The following is a 22465-nucleotide window of genomic DNA, read 5'->3' on the forward strand; positions in this document are numbered from 1 at the left end:
TTGTAAATAGCTTAAAATGTGTGCATTTACCTATATTTGCAGAATTCATTAACTAAATGTTGCCCAAAATGTCATTTAAGACGTTCTTGCACTGACCCAATGATTTGGCTATGGTGCCCAAGGCGTTCTAAACTTGTATTTTAAGTCATGATACAGATAATGCCTTTGTCTGCACAAATGGTTACATATATGTAATAAAGTTGTATCAACAAAACAAGTATAAAGTGTGTGCATAGTGATGATTGGTGTCATATTGTCATTCATTTGTTCCCAAGTTCCATTTATAGATTCTAGGTTAGACTACTTCCATTCAGCAAGAGAAAACAGCATATGGCAGCTGTTCATTATTATAATCTCTACCTCAAACGTGACAGGCTCTACCCTCAAATAAGACAAGAGTAATACCCGGGAAATCAAGTTCCGCTCGAAAAGTGTGATACCTGGGTACAATAACCAGCTGCTCGATACCTGAAGGTCATTACTTAAGGGTGTACGATGTATTGTTGGTCGAAGCAGCAAAAAAAAGTAGTTCACAGTATCTTGCGAATGGTAGTGAGCTTTAGCAAAAATTGCATTGCTTAATTCATAGCGAGCATGTAGAAGAATTCAAATATCACAGATATACTTTTGTAGGTCCTGTGGTTCTTGAGTTAATAAACCTTATCCCTGTGGCCCCTACGTGCAAAGTGCAAAGCAAATTTAACACTCCGCTTCAACTTGATCCCTGGTGATACCTGTACTCAAGGTACCCGCCCATAAATATAGGGTACCCAGACTTACCAGAAAATCACAGCCTTTACTCTCAATAATATACCAAACAACAATAGTATATACATCAAAGCTGCTGCAAGCATGGTAAAATGATTGAAAATAATTTATTGCAAGAATTTACTCTTTAAATTAGTGAAAATAGTGCATTATGTGTAAAAGAATAAGTCGGGAAAGTTACAAGCATCTCAAGCTTAATTTGAGTCGGGGGGATGCATTCTGCGATGGATTTTTGGGCTTATTCGCCATAGAAGTGATGATGTAACACGCTTAACTACCATAGCACCATAGCAATAGGTTAAAACAATTTTTGAATACATTTTGCCCTGCACTACAAGCAAGTTGCACTCATCACCTGTATATGTCTGCAATCATAGATGAATACAATATTGCTATTTTTTCAAAGATACTAATCTTACAGGTGCGAGTAATCAGCATGATATGGTTCAACGCAGAGGTACCATATGAACGTTGCAAATTGTTTTAACCTATTGCTATGGTAATTACTCCTGTTACATCATCACTTCTACGGCGAATTCTTAAACACTTGAGATTGTTCTTGCAATCTTATTGGATCTTTATACCCATGTGATATGACACGAAATATCACTCACTTTAGCGTGTGCGAGTCAACGCGATACTCGTACGCACTATCTGAACCAATCGGAGGTGCATAGCAACAACGGGACTGATCGATTCCAAGCCCTAGGTAATTCCTTGTAAAATGTAGGATTTAATTTGATTAAAATTTGGCATACTTATGATTAATATATTTATTTGAATTTAGCCGCTGTCGTGCATCTATAGTCTCATATAACATGCGACATCAATGTTTTTGGCGTAATACAACTCGGCTACGCCTTGTAATGATGTCGCCTGTGTTATATGAGACGATAGATACACTCCAGCGGCTAAAAACAATACCTTTATTCTCTAATATTTTCAACATCTTATGAGACAATAACTTGTAAATTATTAAAGGATATTCAAGACAATGTTGTTTCAGTTATTGTACAATTTTAATTAAACTTAGCTTGACAAGTGTCATAAATATTACAAGTTTGTGTGTTTTAATCACCCAGGCCTGGAAGAAAAAGTGCAATTCCAGGGAAGGTAAATTAAATTCCCTGCTAAATATTAAAACATCCAAATACTCGTGTTTCTTTATCTTGTGAAACAAAATTGTCCTCCAAATGCAAAGATTTCCTTTGAATGAGCTTCTTGATGTCTATATTTCCCCTAGGCCTGAGTAAAACAATCAATTTAGTGCACCAATAATGTGTCAAACTTCCAAGCATTGTATACAATCAAGTCTCTCTTTGGTCAGGTCAAACAGGGACTTTCAATTATTTTTATTTTAAAATTACTTAGGACTTCTCTGGTTAACATGATTTCAGTGATTTTTACATTGCCTGGAAGAGTGACACATCACACATGGGTCCACAAAGCAACCAGTCCAGTTGGTTCACAAAATATGACCCTGCATTTATCAAGTGTTAAACATTACCAAGGTCTGTCTGTTCCTGCAGATGCCACTTTTAGCAATAAAATAAAAATTTTCAAAATGTAATGTTAAAATAAGAAAGAGTTTGAACCAGACATTTGCATATAACTTAGTTTTAATAAGTCTGATTAAAAATAAAGTGGTTTAGGGCACAATTATTATCCAGGAAGTAAATGGACCTACAGACTTAAGACTAACTTATGTGAACATGCTTATTAATTTAATTGGATTCACATATATGTACAGTGCCAGTTGTGTCCATTCAATTTCTGAATGAATAGTTGGGCAACTATAAATATAATCCATGCCTCAAAACTAAAAACCTATGGAATGTTTTCCCGAAAAACATTTGTATTTGACCAGAGACATAACTAAAATCAACCACTACCATCTACTTGACAAAAGATAACAATTTTGAAAACAGCTCATGATTTGTACTCAGCTATCACAGAGGTTGTGTGGTCATAATAATAGAGCCAAGCAACTTCTGCTTTTAAACTTGAGTTTCAATAAAATCCATTTCATATTTCATACAATCTTAAACATTCATTTTAAATTACATTTCACCTTCTCTTTCCCCACACAGTAATTTTCCATTCATCTTCATGACCCATTTTTACCAAATTTTATCTATTTAAAAACATATTAAAGGTCTTCTCAGACACAAGATAAAATTTTGTCCATGTCCATCAGTAAACATCAAAAGTTCCAGATGCAGCAACGTGAAACCTGTACAATCCATTTTGTGGAGAGAGGTGTAAATTAGTAATCCATGATCTCAATATTGTGTACATGTACAAACCATCATCGGTAATCCTTAGAGCCAAGTTAAATTGACTGATGATATGTACACAATTACACTATTATCCATTTGGCTTACTTGAGAGAGGGAGAGATAGTGACGTCAGTGCATGCTCAAATGCATAACTTAAAAAATTGGCTTCTTTACATATATGCGATCAAAGGTGGTACATCTGTACACGTACAAAGTACCTCCTACAAATTACTGACGTCACTCACTGAGGGAAGCCAAATGGACTCTAGTAACAGGTGTCTATGCCAAATTGCCCCCCTGATTTATATGTACAAGTGGCAAGTGTCTGTCTATTACTGGAATGTCTAGCCTCTGGTGTACTTTCCCCAAATGTGTAGCATGAAAACTGAAGCGATGAAAATGAGGCTCATTACAAGAACTGGCACTGGTCCTCTGTAAACAACAACAAAGAAATATAACATAAATATTTATTAGAGTGAATAAACAAATAGCTGAATTTGCAGAACATGTTTTGATTAAGAGTCATTTTCAAAACAACTTGTTAATCAAAAGTAGTATAAAGAATACATAAAGTAAAAGAACAAATCATAATATGTGACCCCTCGTCACAACTGAGCCCGGATGTCGCCAATCATCATTTTTGAGATATTCAACCAAAATATTCTGCTTGAAATTAGCTTTAAAATGATGTATATCATGTCTATAGTACTTGACATTTAAGTAGTGAAAAATCAATAAAACAGTCAATAAATCCTTTGTTTCCTATTGTTTATTGTTAAGTTCAATGGAGCATATCTCAATAGTGGCACTGGCGACATCCGGCTCAGTTGTGCTGAGGGGTCACATATGTGATGTGATCAAGCAAATTCAGTCGGAAGTCGGATATTGATTTTCAGATATGGCCAAACAAAGACAATACTTTCATTTGTTGCATATTGTTCTGGAAACACTTCAACTGTTCATATCTTTGGAAATGTTCAAGTTTAATGGTTCTTTTATGGAAAATGCAGCTTTGCAAATGTTTTATACAATCATGTGAAAAACTGAAAATTGAATATGCCCGACTTCAGACTGATTTTGCTTGATCACATAATGAGATAATGAGTTCCTGTATGGTTAAGTCGGACAATAAGCAGTTAGTTCCTTGTCTACAGGAATTTCAAGTTAGCTTACTTATTTTACAGGAAACTGGCATCACCATATACCAATGCAATGGAGTCTTTGAATGCTACATTACAATATTTTTATACCAAATTTCATTTCCCTTTCTACCCATATCATATGACCTGAGAACAAACACTCACTGCAGGCAACATAATTATCTTGAATAAGGAGGCACAGTGACACACAAGGAGCATCAAGGAAACAATTCTGAGAGAAGAATGAGCAACTTTCACTCAACAAAAATGGGAGTTACACTTCAATCTATTTCATGCATGGGATTGGACCATTTTGAAATTGTCTGGTCATTTAATATGAGAGAGTCTGATGGCATCAGATGCAATATTGTTTTGCTGATAGGATCAATTAGGATACAGTTTTTAGTAACTTACACTTTAAGTCCTGGTGAATCTTCTGTGTAAAATCTCCACATGCCACCACTATTACTTGGTCCTGCTCTTGGTCGGCCTGCTGTGCTGGTTGTTTTTCTGTGTCAAAATGTGAATGTAAAAAAACTGTAAATTACAAACTGACTTTTAAAGAGTTGTCAGCATTATTATGTAGCATTTACATGTTTTGTTTTAGTCATAATAAGCAGAGTGGGACTTGTTTGTTTGTTTGTTTATTTCTTCTTTATACTGGGTCCATATTCAGGGGAAAATTTAAGTATTCCCCTGTTCTTCCATATGGCCCAGTTATTACATACAAAAATACAAATAAATAATTACAAAACACTTAGAATAATTTACTATATTAACTTAAATTACATGAATTACCAAAATTAATTGGGTACAACAATAATATTAAAAGATAGGTAAAAAAATAATACATAGCACACACTATATTGCATTAATTAGACTACATTTTCAAATACATTGACATATCCTGATAAACATGAACCCAACATCAAAGATTTGATTTTGTGAGTCACAGAAAGTAGGGTAATAACCTAATTATTCATAGGGAGATTGCACAGCAGTGCCATCATTAAACTGACCTTTGTCTGACCTGACCTCCTCCTGACCTTGGACTAACTGCTTTTGATGATGGGGATCTTCCTCCTCCCCCTACACTTGTGGAACTTGGAGATGAGACAGCCTGTCAAGAAAGAGATGAAAAATTAGCATCAATAATTTGAAACTCTTTTGTTTAATATTTGGCCACTGAAGCCAAAGTTTTGTTCTTGACAATATTATTCAAGCAACAATCAAGTTTTCAACATTTGTTCTTTTTGTAACATTTTTTTCTGAAGTGATCTTAAGTTCACTAACTAAAATGCACAAAACTGTTCCCAATTCTTGTAGTTTTCCGGGATGTATGTTTTGCTTTTGGTGCCCTCTGACATGAAGGGGATGCTTACTGTTGCACTCAATGGGCAAAATCCCAAAACATTCCATATAATAATAAATACCTCTTAGTGAAACAACTCCACAAGTTTGATTTTTTATCAGGGATATCAACTTCCAATTTAGTCAAAAGAAAAAGCAAAATGGTAATTTCTATGCTGAGAAAATTGACTGGAACTGAAGGCCCTGTACAAACCAATAGGGATTTTGAAAGGGTATCCCCCTTTTTCGCTCGGGTGTACCCTTTGAAAGATGTGAGAAATGGAACAACTCGACCATATTCAGATGGACCACTACATGAGAGGTTTGAAAACTGAACTATGAGTATATGTAGGTGCAGGAGACCATCGGTTTTGAGCGACTTTTGTTATTCATGCGAGGCTTGGTACTTAAGATTAATTCGTTTTTCAATTTTAGTGAATGAAGATATGCATTGAATTTACCATAGGATATGACCGTCACCATATTTATATTAATTTATAATACAAATTTTCAAACTACCCTGTATTATGTATAACATATGGACAGTCCAGTAAGAATATTGATGATAAAATCAATGAGTGGATCTCTGCATTTTTAAAAAATCGCATGCAGCGAGTTGTTGTAGGAGGAGATTGTTCTGAGTGGGCAGGAGTAAAATCAGGCGTCCCGCAAGGGACTGTCATGGGCCCATTGTTATTTCTTTTATATATAAACGATCTGCCAGAAAATCTCAATTCCACCGTCCGTCTCTTTGCCGACGACTGTGTCATATATAGGAATGTCACCACTATTCAAGATACACAACTCCTCCAAAAAGATCTGGAGTCCCTTTCAAATTGGGAAAGTCGTTGGCAAATGAGTTTTAACCCGAGCAAATGTTTTCTGCTCCGCATTCCTGGTTCAAGATCACCAATCATCAACAAATACAAACTGGGTAATTCTGTGCTCGAAGAAACAACATCACACAACTACCTGGGGGTAGACATTCAACAAGATCTAAAATGGAACACACACATTAACAGAATTACAGCAAAGGCAAGCAAAACCCGTGGTTTCGTGAGAAGAAATCTGGGCTCATGCACCAAGGAAGCCAAAATGGCCGCATATACTGCCTTAGTAAGACCTACATTGGAGTATTGTTCCGCCATTTGCAGTGGCGTAGATTTCTTTTTGACATTGGGGGGATGGTGTTGAAAAAATTCTTGAAGAATAGTGAATCCAGCAGCTTTTGGGGACAGAATAAGTTGATGTTACAAATGCGCGCGAAGCGCACGAAAAATTGTGCTATTTTGAAGCTAAACTGATGAAATATGGTGCAAAAGTGTAATAAATGCGCGCGAAGCGCACGAAAATTTGCACTTTGGGGGCTAAAATGGGCAAATATAAGATAAATTTGGTCAGAAACCTATATTCAGGCGTCAACATTGGGGGGGATGATTGTATGGAGCATCCCCCCCTGGCAAAATATTGGGGGGGATAAATCCCCCCCATCCCCCCCGGGATCTACGCCTATGGCCATTTGGGACCCATACACAAAAGAACAAATACAACAAGTAGGCAAAATACAAAGAAGGGCTGCACGAATGGTGCATAATAACTACGATTGGAAGACTAGTGTAAATGAACTCATACGGGAGCTAGATTGGGATATGTTATCAACAAGAAGGAGGATAACTCGCCTATGCATCCTGCAAAAAGCCATGGGGGGTCACCTAGCGCTGCCAGTCCAAAACTACCTGCAACCGGCCCAGAGGATCACCAGAAGATCTAGTCAATCATCCTACATAGAATACCACACTCGCATAGTCGCATAGACTCATTTAAATTTTCATTCGTATCAAGGACAGTTAAAGATTGGAATAATCTTCCGCCCAACATAACAAGCATCACAGATCCCATCCAGTTCAAATCAGCAGCAAGTAACCTCATCAAAGTACAAGAAAGAAACATTAAGGACTAAAGCACAGCAAGCACACGCGCACACCATTATTTCCTGCTCAATTAGTTCCATAAGGGACGTTGTGCAGTACCAGAAAGAAAGAAAGAAAGAAAATACACTACAGTGTGCACTTTCAAATTTAGTGTGCACTTTTTTTGATAAATTTCAAAATTCGAAATGTTGATGCCAAATTGTACAAAAGAAGCACATGGACATGGTCCCACTCCTACTTCACAGTTTTTTAATCCCCTATTAATTCATTCTGCGTGAATCACTCTATTGTAATTGTGGACCATCCTTTTGATACTTAACTTGAGTATTTGGACAAGCGGAACAGTTTTGACAGGCCCTTTGTCTACCTCTCTGTTTGTAAACAAATGAGGAGGAATACGAAAGGCAGCAGCATAGCAGCGTAATAGTATACAAATATTGACTGCTATGAGGGGCACAGTTAAAATTATAGGCCGAGGTGATGTCAAAACCATGACTATGCCCGAAGCGAAGCTGAGGGCATAGTCATGGTTTTGACATCACCGAGGGCTTATAATTTTAACTGTGCCCCGAATATTAAGCAGTCAATATTTGTTTTATATACCAAATCTTAAGATTCTTGTCATCTGTTTGGTTAAAAGCATCGATTTTGGGCAGAGAAATTAATAGTTTCAAATTCAAGGCTTAACGGCACAGATCATTACAATCTGCGATATCGGCGTAATTATAGTGCGTGAAAACATTAACGCAGCGCGTAATATCATTTTTCGCTAGGAACAACGCACACGCAGAACTATGCCCGGGAATAGTTACTTTTGCGGGCATAGTCAAAACTATGCCCGCTCTTTTAACCAATCAGATGACGGGAATCTTTAGATGCGGTATATAATTATAGTTACGGTACTAGACCAAGACAAGTTAGTTATTCATCTATCATGTTGTGTACGTTGGCGCAAGCAAAGAGGCGTATTAAAGTCATAAAAGTTAAGTGGAAAATGATTTAATTTCGGCTGAGCATGCAAAGAAGAGAAATTAAGTAAGAATTCGAAACCGACTATGCATTGTATGTAGCGATTGCATGATGATTGAAAAAGAAAATTTGCCGTGGTAAGCTTACCGTAAAGGTGGAACAACGACACCAGTTACAAGATTTCAAAATCGTTGAACATGACTAAAACAAATGTAAATTTAATTACATCAATTAATTTATACCAAATTGGTTCTAGAAAACAAGAAAAACTTACCATATTTTCGTGAGTTGCTTCTTTTCGACGCTATGCCACGACAAACCGGAAGTTGAAAGAATGCTGTCGTGTCAGTTGGCCAAATTTACACAGATGAGGGCGGTCGACCACTTTGAAAAATGGCAGGCACTATGGGCAGTTTTGAAAAGTTTTTTTCTGCAGGTGTCAAAATGCAAAACATGTTCTAATTATTATTATAATTATTAATATTCTAATGATTATAAATGTGCCTCAAATAAAATTATATTTGTCATATCTGTGCAGAGTAGCAGGCTGCTTGCGGGGTATAGGCCCTATAGATGATTATAAACAAACTTTGCTTAAGTCACAAAAATGACTAGGTAGGCCTATATTAGGGGGCCTATAATTTGTACATTATGATTTTTATCTGATTTTCAGTAGGTCTACATATTGCTTGCATTTAGGCCTAAAGTGAATGAGAAAAAAAAACAGGAGAAAAATCTTTTGAAAATTTTGTTTTTAATTTTGTCAGCTTGAAAAATAGGCCTAAAGGAAGATAGGCCTACCACTATTAAAAATCACAGTGTTTCAAAGCAATGGTAAAAACACACAAGAATACAAAATAGTTTTGACTGTAAGGGGCTGTGCAATAATTATGACCCCCTGGGGGGTAAAATTTCCAAACGGCTCGCCAAAAATCGCTTGCCCCCCCCCCTCTCGGCCTGCCAAAAATCACTTTCCCCCCCCCCAACCGACCCGCAAAAAAATCTTTGCCCCCCCCCCCTTGCACATGCCAAATTTTTGGGATCCCAATTTACAAACCTTAAATGGTCTATATAGGCCTACCTGTTGCGAGCACAGCGAGCAGAAAAACTTGCATATTTAAGCGTTTCCCCCCTCTCGGCTTGCCAAAATTACTTGCCCTCCCCCTATTGGCCCAATTTTACCCTCCCCCAGGGCTCAAAATTATTGCACAGCCCCTAGGTAACTCAAGTGCTCACTACCTTCAAAGTTTTTATAGAATTTGTTAAAGTCAGAGTGGAGATCACAATGATAAACAAGGATTAAGGTGGTACTACACCCCTGGCCAATTTTGTGCCTATTTTTGCATTTTTCTCAAAAATTATAGCGCATTGGTGACAAGTAAGATATGTATATTATAGGGGCAAGGACTGCAACTACTGCACTGAAAATTTTATTTCAGCACTGACAACAGTTGTGGAGTTACAGTCAAAAATGAGGGAAAACCAATATTTGATCAATAAATCAATAACTAACTACTTGTCTTGAGTCACTGAAATTCCAGTGTAGTAAGTGGATTCCTTGCCCCTATAATATACATAACTTTTGTTACCAGTGTTTTATTAGTTTTTGAGAAAAATGCAAAAATAGTCACAAATTTATCAAGGGGTGTAGTACCACCTTAAGCACAAATTTTGAACACTAAAAGTGTGCCCAGATATTGCTCTCAAATTCCCTCTTTTATAAGTGTTACTTTTATTTCTTTTAATTAGCCTATTTGTTATAAGAATGAAACATGTAGGCCTATTTTCAAAAAAAATTAGAATGCATTTAAAATTGAAATTGAACTTCGTATACAACTGAGACGAAAATGTGACATGATCTGGTCCATGGGGGCCAAACGAGGCATTTTTGAAAATTGAGTTACTATATTATTACATGATACATACAATAGGCTATCATTTACTGAAAACACCAAAGGTCTAGCAAACTTGGTTCTAAAGTTATGAAGTTTTATGATGTGTATTTTCTTATGTATTTTATTGTTTTTTTACTCCATATGCCTATTTTTGCCTATCTCAGTTTCAAATTTGCCGCCTTTGGCCCCCGTGGACCAGAGTCACAAATACCAACATGTTCGTCTCAGGTATACAAGTCATGTGAAAAAACACCTTTAACTTTGTATGTTTTGGTGATTTGGTCCCCATTTCAGAAATTGGGCAAAGTAATAAATGCGCGCAGTTACAAAATCCGAATAATTTTCGCCTTATAAAGCCGAACAAACTTTAGCAAGTGTCTCTTGGTCAAGCAAAGAATCAAGTCCATTCACTAGCATCAATTCTTTCACAGTGGCTAATTCAAGCTTTGGGTGTCAAAAAATTGTGTATGTCTATAAAGAGTTAGGGGTCAAAAAAGTTTCAGGTTCTCTGATCAAAAACGTTTTGACTCCAAAAATGTCCAAGTGCCCAGCCCACCAAACTACCCAGCAAACACAAAACGTTTTCGACATCATTCGCAAAAGGTTATAAAAGGTTGTCAGAAAACGTTTAAATGTCGGGTTATATAAAGGGTATATTCAGAGTATAAAATGTTTTCATAACCTTAAAAAACATTTTTTGATAGCCTAATCTACTGCTCAGCAAACAAAAATGTTTTACAGAAAACGTTTAAATGTCGGGTTATATAAAGGGTATAAAAAGGTTTTAATAACATTCCAAAAACATTCATGAAAACTTTATACAAAACATTCTAAACAGAATGTTATTTTGGGGTTGAAAAAATATTTTGCGAAAAATGTTTGCCCAAAATATTTTCAATAACGTTTTAAAAACGTTTTTATGACCTTTTATAACCCGACATTTAAATGTTATTAAAAGGTTTTGAAAAAACATTTTTAGAACATTTCTGTGTTTGCTGGATTCAAACATTTTAACATAATGTTATTTAAGTATTGACACAATATTTGGCAAAAATGGTTGTAAAAATAGTTTACAATAATATTTTTGAAAACATTAAAAAATATTGTCGTAGTGTGTTTTCATACAAAACGTTTTAAAACGTTATCATGACCTTTATATAACCCGACATTTTAATGTTATTAAAACGTTTTTACCTAAACCAAAAGCCAAAATATAACTTATTTAAAACGTTTTTAAAACGTTTTTGTGTTTGATGGGTACCAAAGACGTGATTTCTGAGCACTCAATGAATGAGTGATTGATTGGGGAAGGTGAAAGGCAAAGACCATTCAAAATATTTTGATAATTCAGTGCAAATTTATGGTTATTAAACATGAAAGTGTCAGCGCATTTGTCATAATTAGGCCGTGTAAAATTAATATTTTGGTTTTCGTCCCCTCCCTCCTCAATTTCTGGGATTTGTCAGATTTTTTTTTTTTTTTAGATTTTTCAATTTTTTTAGACTTTGGAATGATTTATGAAATCTTCATACATATAAATAAGTTTATTAGAGAACAAGTATCACTTCCAAGTCTTTTTGTGGTACTTTAGGGGGATTATCCCTCAGAATCTCACATTTGAAAAAAAAAAAAAAAAAAAAAAAAAAGGGCCTCATCGTTTCCTCGAGCACTGTTGGAGAAGACCGAAAACTACTGACAATGCTAATTTTACATTGAAAAAAAACAAAACAAAAAAAAACACCTCCCTCCCTCATCAATTCATGAAAATCCTCTGGACGAGAACCAAAACATTAATTTTATACGGCCTTATGTTTGTATGGATGCTGTTTTGGGTCTTGGGGGTATCCCCGCGTGTGTGCGACAAGATGACGTCATTTGTTGGATCTTGGGACAGGTCAGGATACCCCCTCTGTCATTGACCCAAGCCAAGCATGTGACCGGTTGTTTTCAATTTCATTCAGTGAGGGCACTTCCTGGTTTGCGGTTGTACAGCAGGTTGCAGAATTTCAATTTGTTGGTCTCGATGAACAGCAAAGAATAAGCTCGGAGAATAAGACTGCATTTGAATGTGTTGCATTGAAAATGACAGGAAACGGAGACTGCAACAGGAAGAACTTATTTGGTGATAAAATAATAGGTGAGAATAGATGCATGACTATCAATCATGCCGGCTTTGAAATTGGTGTATATAGACAGTGTTGTTCTTGTAATGTTGTGTGTTTAAGCTTACCATCAGTGATATCACTTTGGGCATGTTGGGATATAACTTTGCACAGATTTAATAGAGCTGTGTAAGCATACCTATGTTTACCGTACAGATCGAATCAATGCCAAGTGATCATATAACCCAAGGGTTTTATAACTTGGCACAGATTCGATCCATGTACCATATCAATATTCAATTCTTGATAGTTGATTAAATAAATTTGATTTAATTAAAGACCCATTCAGTGATCCCAGCCCAGCGCAAGTGTAAAAAATTAAAATTGTTTATAAATTACTTAAAAGTGAAGGATAAGTCATTCAAATTGTCATCTGGTATTTTTGAAATGACAAATTTGGCAACAAACAAAGAAAACAGCAACATTGACGAAGTTGAAGCCCCATCCATTCAAATACATGTAGCTAATTTAGATACTGTCAGTGGCACATTCTCCGATAAAGTGTTCAAAATGCCAAATATGTGTCGCCCATAGTTTCAAGTCGTATTCAGACTTGTTTCGTCAGAAAGAAATAACTTTTATTAATATAACTTATGCTTAGGAGTTGCTTTTTAAAATGTGCGAGGCTAGAGGTTATAACATGCCTAGAAAGTATAAAACAATAAAGCTGATTATGCATGTCCATTGTTTTCCTCCATGTCGCCAGCCAAGGTGTGTTCAGTATAATGTGTCCCTGCTCTCTAAACATGCGCGCATATAATGGATTATAGGTACTTTTCATTAGCTGGTATCATGCCCTAATTATAAAGTATAAATCATCACAACACAGATTATTAAATTTTTCCAACAGGTTCACAGATACATTACCATATTTCTAATGGATAACAATCTGTAAAAATCATTGGCTAGATGAATGTTCTCAATATGTGATGGATCAAGCAGGCTCTATAGTTATATTATATATATGGAACAAAACACAATGGTTTCAAAGTAAAAAAAATCAGGTCTATTAATGGCAAAAAGTCCTGACGTTACGTTCATGCCTTCACAGAACGTTACCTAAATTCTACTCCTCTCGAAAAAAACGCTGTGATAAATGAAGCCAAATACCATACCAGACTTTAGTACATTGGGTGATGACTGATCAAGTATGGGTATTAAGTCGGTCAGTTTTTACACTTGCACGATTAAGACAAAGATGAGAAAGGGTTTCACAGATACGTTACCACTGATACGTTACCCCCAATACGTACAAGTAATATTGCTCAAAAATGAAGTACCGTATTGTTGAAAAATCACCCATGCATTGTTTTGTGTTCTTAAACTATTAAAGTTTACGATTCTGAATGAATTTTATGAATTCTTTGTGGTTGGCATTTTGTCATTCCTGATACCAAACTTGAACGCTTTTATAACGGAGAATGGGCCCAGTATCTAAATTACAGATTCGTGTAAAATGTCTTATTTTGTCAAAATACACGGTTTTCGGCTGAACCACTCGCAGGCTATGTTAGCACATCTATGACAATGACAAAGGTACCCTAATCTGAATTAGAAAGGGTGGGTTTCGGAGTTTTGGTAAAGGGTATAAAATAAAAAGGGTGGGTTTATATCACCACTGCCAACTATGGGGTTTTTCTTGTATCAGATTTCGTTATAATGAGGTTTTTACTGTATTTAAACTTGTAAGTTATGCATAATTTTAATGTGTACCATATTACATAAGCTCCATAAGCCATCGACTGTGTTGTTGTTTTGTTTTGTTTAGTTATAACACCGGGTGACTGGTTAGGGTGCATCAAACGCCCCTCATGTCAACCATATTTTTTGTACCTAGTGTCAAACTGTGCCATTTAACTAGAAAATCATCCCCTCCAAATTTAAATTCAATCGGAGGTCGGGAAGGGGGTCCACCGTGAGCTTAAAGTTCGGACAGAGGCAACCAGTAAAAGTCCGGCCGGCAGCTATTGAATTATATATACAGTTATACATACATATTAATAGCTGCCTTTAGTGAATATTTTTATAGTACCTCATATCTCAGACAATACTCAATAAAATGCAAATCCATTTGAACTAAGCAAAAAGGCAACTATTTTCAGACATATTTGAAGTCATAATAATAGCTGCCATGTGCACGTTTCTCTATTTAGAGCCATTTCTGCATGGAAAATTGGTCCATTGCGTGCTGCGAGCTTAAAATTGGTATGATAGGTGCCTTTTACTTAGTTTTCATTACTTTATACTGAACATCACTGTGGCTGCCATATGAATAACAATGTAATAAATGTATGTTGCTTATCAGTCCATATGATATTGGTAAATTAAGTAGCATCATTCAGTCTATGCTCTCTCAGATTAGGTGTCCGTTTTCTATCTTGCTCCACCACTTGCAAGACATTTTGATAATGTTCCTAACTCTGGGCAGCAGCTAGGAAATCTTCACTGAGTTTCACGCCACGTTCTGCTGCATCATTTACCACATTAACGGCTCTAACATTGCTAAGCGATTACAGATAAACTGAGGACTCGGGCCAAAGTGTCAACATTGTCTGCTAGGAATATGTCATTGATCTGCAGGATGTTCATAGTGAACCTTGCCTGCAAAATCAGCTAGGACGACTGTTGACTAAGTGATATTCTCAGGGTTAGGGAACGTTGGCTTTCCAAAGCCTGCGCCAAGCGAATACATGGCTTTAGTGCTGCTGCATCAGGTTTAAGTTCAAGTAGCCTTCTCGTTTAAGCTTGTCTCTTTTGTACTAGTACCTTTCCACTGAAGAGGGCAAGCGGTGCCATCTCTTCGGTGAGATACATGTAGAGCCACAGATGTCTGTTCAGGGCTTTGTGGGTTTGCGTGCACTTGTTGCAACACCGAAATTGATATCGGCTTACTGCAGGAGGCGCTTGTACAACTGAAGATCGTTCCATGGCGGGTCAGAAGCAACACGGCATGTTTATTGTTATCCAGCAGGAACTTTGGATTATTGTTGCAAATACATGTACAACAAATTCACATATCTTTGGTAGCTGGTGCTTTGTTGTCACAGTGCCTTGCGGAAATTGTTCAATGTGATTCTGCATTAGAGAGATTTTGATACTATACAACAGTTTGGACATACATGACTGCTTGAATGTAATTGATTGGCCCGAGTCCTTGGCTTTACTGCTATCGCTTTCAATGTTAGAGCCGTCAGTGTGGTAAATGATGCAGCAGAAAGTGTCATGAAACTCATACAGATTTCCTAGCTGCTGCCCAGAGTGAGGAACATAATCAAATGTCTTGCAAGTGGTGGAGCAAGATAGAAAACAGACACTAAATCTGAGAAAGCATATCATATGGACTGATAAATATTAAGCAATGTATTAACATTGTTATTCATATGGCAGCCACAGTGATGTACAGTATAAAGTAATGAAAACTAAATAGCTGCCTGATTGATTTGTCATTTAGTTAAAGGCACCTATCATACACAAACTTTAAGTTTGTAGCGCGTGATGGATCCATTTCCATGCAAAAACAGCTGTAAATAGAGGAACATGCACATGGCAGCTATTATTATGACCTCAAATATGTCTGAAAATAGCTGCCTTTTTGCTTAGTTCAAATAGATTTTCATTTGATTGAGTATTGGCTGAGATATGAAGTTCTTTAAAAACTTTCACTAAAGGCAGCTATTAATGTGTGTGTATAACAGTATATATAATACAATAGCTGCCGGCCGGACTTTTATTGGTCGCCTCTGTCCGAACTTTAAGCTCACGGTGGACCCCCTTCCCGACCTCCGATTGAATTTAAATTTGGAGGGGATGATTTTCTAGTTAAATGGCACAGTTTGACACTAGGTACAAAAAATATGGTTGACATGAGGGGCGTTTGATGCACCGGGTGTTAATAATAGTTATACAAATTTGATAATATTTTTGCCAAGGCTAGCCGAAGAATCTTCTAGAATTTTTTTGCACACAATGAAATGTCACTTAAAGCAGTGTTTATCTTCAATCAGTGCCGTACTATTACGCTGACTTACGATTCGGCGAGGAGGGCGATTTCGACCTCCTGGTTTGTTTACAAACAGAGAGGTAGACAAAAACCGCTCCGCTTGTCCAAACACTCAAGTATCAGAAGGATGGTCCACAATAGCGTGATTCACGTAACCTGATGTTACGTTCACTGCCGGCTTATCTTCTTAATAAAACTATGAAATCACACCATCAGGCGAAGTTTTACCATAATTCTTAGACTAGTTAGAGTCCTTTTATTTCTCTCTCCATCCTCTCTCTCTCCTCTTTTCTTCCCATTCCATAGTTTTTCACGACATCGCGGTCGGGCATTACATTCAAAAGTGAATTACAATAATAAAAATACATTCGTAATCATGGCGCTACGCAAATCCGCGGACATAGCGCGAGACGCCGCGTACTAGTTTGAGCGCATATTGCAATTAATCGCGCATTGATAACATTACTACATGACACTCCCGAACTCCTATATGATTGTGTCAATCATCTCAAAAATGCACATTTAAATCGCGTTAAATTTACATCTTTTTGTGTGCATAAATATAATTTCATGCAATTTGTTTTTAATGCACGTTTTAATTCATTATATAAAATATTCTCCAAACGTACATTTGCCATAAATACAAATAAAATTTATGTGATAAATTTCTTCTCCAATGATAATCTCACACAAGTTTCCATCTCTCCAGAACATAATGAATTAAGTTATACATGTCCATGTTTATATGGAAATGTCGCTTGACTAATTGCGCACTATAGCTGCAATACCAAACGCTTGTCCAGAAATTTAAATTCATAATGAAATCCTGATCAATACGCACATTTTGTGATAAAATCTTATTTTAAACACAACAGTTTTTTGACGACCATATTATATTACTTTATCCCTTCATTTCAATTTTTAAAGAAATGTCGACTCGATTGACTTGCGCACTACTGCTGCAATCCCAAACGCTTCGCCGCTTATTACAACAATCCAATAAAAAATCTTACACACATTTTTGTACTCTGGCTGGAGTTTTTGCATGTGAAATAATGCACACATTTGTCCATGTGCATGATAATACTAAATTAAAACAATATAATGTTTCATTGCTGTTTATCTTTGTTTGTAAACGCAATTATGCTTTACACAACAAAACATTTTTGAATGCCACAAAGATGGACGTGCATATTGTAAGCTTAGGCCTACATTTCTACTACGCATGATGTATACAACATTTAATTTTGATATGTGCATACACATTTCGTTGTACGTACCTTTTATTTGTGCACGTACATTTGCAATATTTATAATACTTGCTTCACTATCGCACAATCCTCGTTTAAATTTTATAATATATTACTGATCATTTTCATCTGTGAAAATATAAACATCTCTTGATTGTCTTCAAGTAAAAAGGCCAACAGTCAAAATATCATACCAAATGTCTGGTCATTTAGCAAGGAATCCAAGCAGGCTAGAACCTGAAGACAGCCTCTCGTAATCCATTTTCCACATCACTCTGCCACACCGATCGTAGATCATGTAGACAACACTGCCACTGATGAAAACACGATTCACCTGTTTTTTTCCAGAAGAACACAAATCAGCAATATATTCCAACGATGAAAATGTATTAATGTGCATCAAATCTCACAGTTCTGGTATTTGAACGGAATTGATGATGATACAGTCACGAAGCTACTCTGTTTTCTTCTCTTCTTTCTTCTGTAGCGAAGCTATCTGTGGACGCTCTCTCTTCTTTCTTCCAATCCGCGGGCTTCCAATCCAACAGTTAATCAGTTATGCGATCTCTTCTTTCTTCTTGTTCAACAGCAGTTCTGCGTCGTCCTCTTCTTTCTTCTTGTTCAACAGCAGTTCTCGTCCTCTTCTTTCTTCTTATGGCTAACTCACTGAAGGTTTCTTCTTCAAAGCTGAACTAGTCTTTACCGACTTTGATACCGTCTTTGTCGATTTTCAAGTTTCTTTCTTCGAAAACTTTGGCGATTTTCCAGTTTCTTTCTTGAAAACTTCGTTGATGTTTTCTTGGTGATTTCTTTGAGTCTTTCTTAGGCTATTTCTTGGAAATGGCGTACCTGTAGATTTACTTTTTCCGCTGCCACCATGTTACGTTCACTGCCGGCTTATCTTCTTAGTAGAACTATGAAATCACACAATTAGGCGAAGTTTTACCATAATTCTTAGACTAGTTAGAGTCCTTTTATTTCTCTCTCCATCCTCTCTCTCTCCTCTTTTCTTCCCATTCCATAGTTTTACGACATCGCGGTCGGGCATTACATTCAAAAGTGAATTACAATAATAAAATACATTCGCAATCATGGCGCTCATAAATCTGCGGACATAGCGGCCACGCCAGGCATACTAGTTTGAGCGCATATTGCAATTAATCGCGCATTGATAACATTACTACATGACACCTGAATAGGGATTAAAAAGCTGTCACGTAGAACCATGTGCTTCTATTGTCCAATTTGCCATCAAGATTTCATATGGAAACAGTTCAGACCCAGTACACGATCATGTCAGAAATTAATATTTTGTTCTGGGTCTGATTATTCGGACTAATCTTCAATACATATTTGCCTGTTTGATTCATTTTTGCAAGCGAAATTGCATCTTTTTGTACAGTTGAGGACATTAAATATTTGTTAGTCTTGTCCATGGTGAATGTACACAGCATAAACACGGAAGTGAGGGTCTGATTGACTGATTTGATACACAATCCTTACAACAGAGTACCGGTAAATATATTCTGATTGGCTGATTTATACACATCAATAACAGGGTACTCATGTTGATGAGAGCAAGAGAAGAATTCTGAGCAAGAGTTAGTTTCATCATTTCAAATTTATTCATAATACACATAAAAACAGATATATTGAAAAGGAATACATTTAAGGCCAGACAGGAGGGTTGAGAAGGTACATGACCAGGCTCAAACATCTGCAGGCATATTAAAGGGGCATTTCGTGATCCACAGCCTCATCCCCCACTTTTCCCAAAAAAGTTGAGATTTTTACACCACTGGATACCTCTGGCTACATAATGTTTATGTACCAAATATTTCTTGCAGATTAATTCGTTTAGCAAAAATATCGCCAAATTTGAATTTCGTTCTGGTGCACCAGAACGAAATTACAACACATTGTCTATGGAGCAGTGTAATACACATAATCATGCATAACTCCCAAACGCAAAATCGAGTCAACTGAAATTTTGGAAATAAGCTTTTTTCGTGGATATCTACTGAAAAATGTCATAAAAAGAGGATGCTAGGATCTTTTCTATATTTTTTGTACTTTTAATTTTAAAATATTCTTTCATGTGCAGGATGAGTGGGCACTTCTGTGTTTGGACTTTTCAGCCCATTCACTCATCCTGAATTACTTGCTTTTGTCATGTGTAAGAAATGTAGAGTGTGTATAAATGTACTGTTATTTTGTTACTTTTGTATTTTGCAAGTAATTCAAATAAATATTATTATTATTATCACGAAATCCTCCTTTAAACAATAGCACAATACAACATATAAATGTAGGTTATAAAGGAATACATCAATAATATTATAAATTAGAAATAATATTGCATAAAAAAAGTTGACAGGGGCCCGCCCAAAACAATTGCACTAAAACGATAAAATATGGTCAGTAAAAGACGGCATTTTGATTTAAATCGACCAGTCATGGTCATATTTTGAGTAAAAAATTGAGTAGGAACATAGAATTGCATGTTGACTGAGAGATTTTGAACATTTATCAAAGAACCATTCTTTTCTGAAAGCTATGTAAATTTTGCACCTATACACCTATCCGACTTCGCCATTACTGCGGTGTCCCCGATGTAAAACTGCGGTGTCCCGAGGTCGGGGGTTCCATCCATTATTTATTGTGTGCTATACAGAATTGTACCGGGAATTGTACACAATAGTGATATTCAATACACAATCATGAGTATTGAATTACGAATTAAATCTCCCGCTCTGGTACATCTGTGTTGCCGTCAATAGAGGGCCAAATACAGTAAACGCTTCTCGGATTGGTGTATTGCATTGCATTAAATTATTTGCTCGCAGTGTGACTCTTTATCTCTTTTGCAAATGAGGTTATAAGCTCTGTAGAATGCCCATGTCTCAAGAGGAGCTATAGAAGAGCTGCACTGTTTGCTCCAATGGCCATTTACAATGTAAGCATAAAGAATTTAACAAGTCATCAAGAGGGAGCTATAAATCGCTCTTAGAGCAATAATTAATTGCTCTCGCTGGATTCCGCATTGTATTCTAGCCATGAAATAAGTTATACGGTATTGTAATAGGCTATGACTTAATTCATAACCTGAATAATATACGCGAAGCCTGTGATCCAATCAAAAGAAATTTCCAAAGTATTTTCCAAAACTTAATGACAATTTTGTAAATAAAAATAGTAAAAATCATGGAATTTTTTCTTGTGTATGAAATAAGTTAAAGCGTATCACTTGTTGCTTGTGAAATTGTACACAATAATGCACTTATACTGAGATTTTGACGTGTATGCACTCCCTCCTTCGGGACTCATGCATTAGACGCCTCAAAATATCAGCTCAGTACACATGCATTATTTTGTTCACTCCCAGCAAGTGATATGCATTTATTAACTGTTTTGTTAAATTATAGATGTCTTAATTATGGCACGTTAATTTAGACATCAAAGTACTACATTATTTCCATTATGCGGATTTAATTGAAATCATTTTATTGCATCAAATTATAATTATATATAGCCGCTTTGAAAACATGAAATTGCGTAAGGGGATGTGTAGCCGAATGGTTAGAGCACTGGACTATGAATCCCCTATGAACCGTTTTTGTGGGTTCAAGTCGCTGTGTGGTTGAATTTTCTTCATTTTTCCCCTTTTTTTCTCAGTTTTTCTTCCTTTCTTCCCTCTTTTCTTTCTCCTTCGTTTTTTTTCATTTCTTTCTTTCTTTCTTTTTCTTTCTTTTTTACTTTCTTATTTTGTCTTGTTCATTTCTTTCTTTCTTTTTAATTAAAAAAAATTATTTAAAAAAATATTTTTAAATTTGTTCACTTTATATAATTCAGAAATTTGTAGGCCTACTATATGTCTTGTTGAATATTTTTCCCAAATTCGATTGACAAATAATTGTTTTTTGTTGTTGATGTCATTGTTGTACACTATTACATAAAATCAGGGGAATATAGCAGCATTGATTTATTTCATCAAAGATATCAAGGCTAATTTAAAATCAACACATTTTCCAGACGGTGGTATAGTTTCATGGGGGACAGAGGAAGTGCCCCCAATTGATTTTTAAAAAAATGAAAATTGCTGAAAAACAGCTTTTCCCCCCCCCCCCCGGCATCTGGCCCATTGCCGCCCCTCATGACCCCCCCCCCCCAACTCACAAGCTAAGTCAAGTTTCATGTCTTGTGCGTGGATCGATATTCTATTATAAGTACGTTCCGGGGACGCTAATTGTTCATTCTCTGCATGGCTGTTTCTGTTATGAACTTACACCCTCTGAAATCAAGCGCATGAAAAACCCTTGTGGTAACCTTAAGAAATTCATACTCGAAGGGGGGTCCACGTTAAAGTGTATACAGTGATGTGTCGCCCAAATGGATTCTGTTTCTTTCACAGAAAATCCATAGACATGTTTTGAAAAATTGCCTCATAACGGCAAAAATGGGGTAGGTTTTTACAATAACATCCTTCTAAGACATCTGTCATGTTTTGAAAAAGTCACCCAAAATGGCAAATTTAGTTGTTTTTAAAGTAAGATAATTAAAGTTAGAAATGGTGAAGCTACAGCGGGACACCCCGTCAAAACATATGGTAATTCCAGATTTTCTGACAAATTTGATGGCTGGCTCTCTGCTACAGCCTTAAAGTAATATTCAGATTTCCTTTTACAAATTAAGCGTACTGCTAGCCGTCCAGCGCGTATTATT

General features: G+C 36.3%; 2 protein-coding genes across 2 annotated transcripts in view; one reads left to right on the top strand and one right to left on the bottom strand.

The window, feature by feature from the left end:
- Positions 1-1765: 1765 nt before the first annotated feature.
- On the bottom strand, positions 1766-8828 carry LOC140153285 (protein transport protein Sec61 subunit beta-like). The gene is made up of 4 exons (XM_072175989.1): positions 8711-8828; positions 5206-5306; positions 4601-4696; positions 1766-3479 (listed from the first exon to the last, which is right to left on the bottom strand). The coding sequence occupies exons 1-4, from the start codon at positions 8711-8713 to the stop codon at positions 3392-3394; spliced, it is 288 nt and encodes a 95-aa protein (XP_072032090.1). The 5' UTR covers positions 8714-8828; the 3' UTR covers positions 1766-3391.
- A 3454-nt stretch (positions 8829-12282) lies between these two features.
- LOC140153287 (protein arginine N-methyltransferase 2-like) overlaps positions 12283-22465 on the top strand; it is a 55173-nt gene continuing 44990 nt past the window's right edge. The window contains exon 1 of the mRNA XM_072175993.1: positions 12283-12468. The gene's annotated coding sequence lies outside the window, so the exon portion shown is untranslated. The remainder of the gene's footprint in view (positions 12469-22465) is intronic.

Source organism: Amphiura filiformis, chromosome 5, assembly GCF_039555335.1.
Source record: "Amphiura filiformis chromosome 5, Afil_fr2py, whole genome shotgun sequence".
NCBI lineage: Eukaryota > Metazoa > Echinodermata > Ophiuroidea > Amphilepidida > Amphiuridae > Amphiura > Amphiura filiformis.

Excerpts from the sequence above, each read along its gene's own strand:
- LOC140153285 (XM_072175989.1), bottom strand. Across the intron at positions 4,697-5,205 it reads GGAGGTCAGGTCAGACAAAG|AAAAACAACCAGCACAGCAG; the intron begins GTCAGTTTAATG and ends ATTTTGACACAG. Across the intron at positions 3,480-4,600 it reads GATTCACCAGGACTTAAAGT|AGGACCAGTGCCAGTTCTTG; the intron begins GTAAGTTACTAA and ends TGTTGTTTACAG.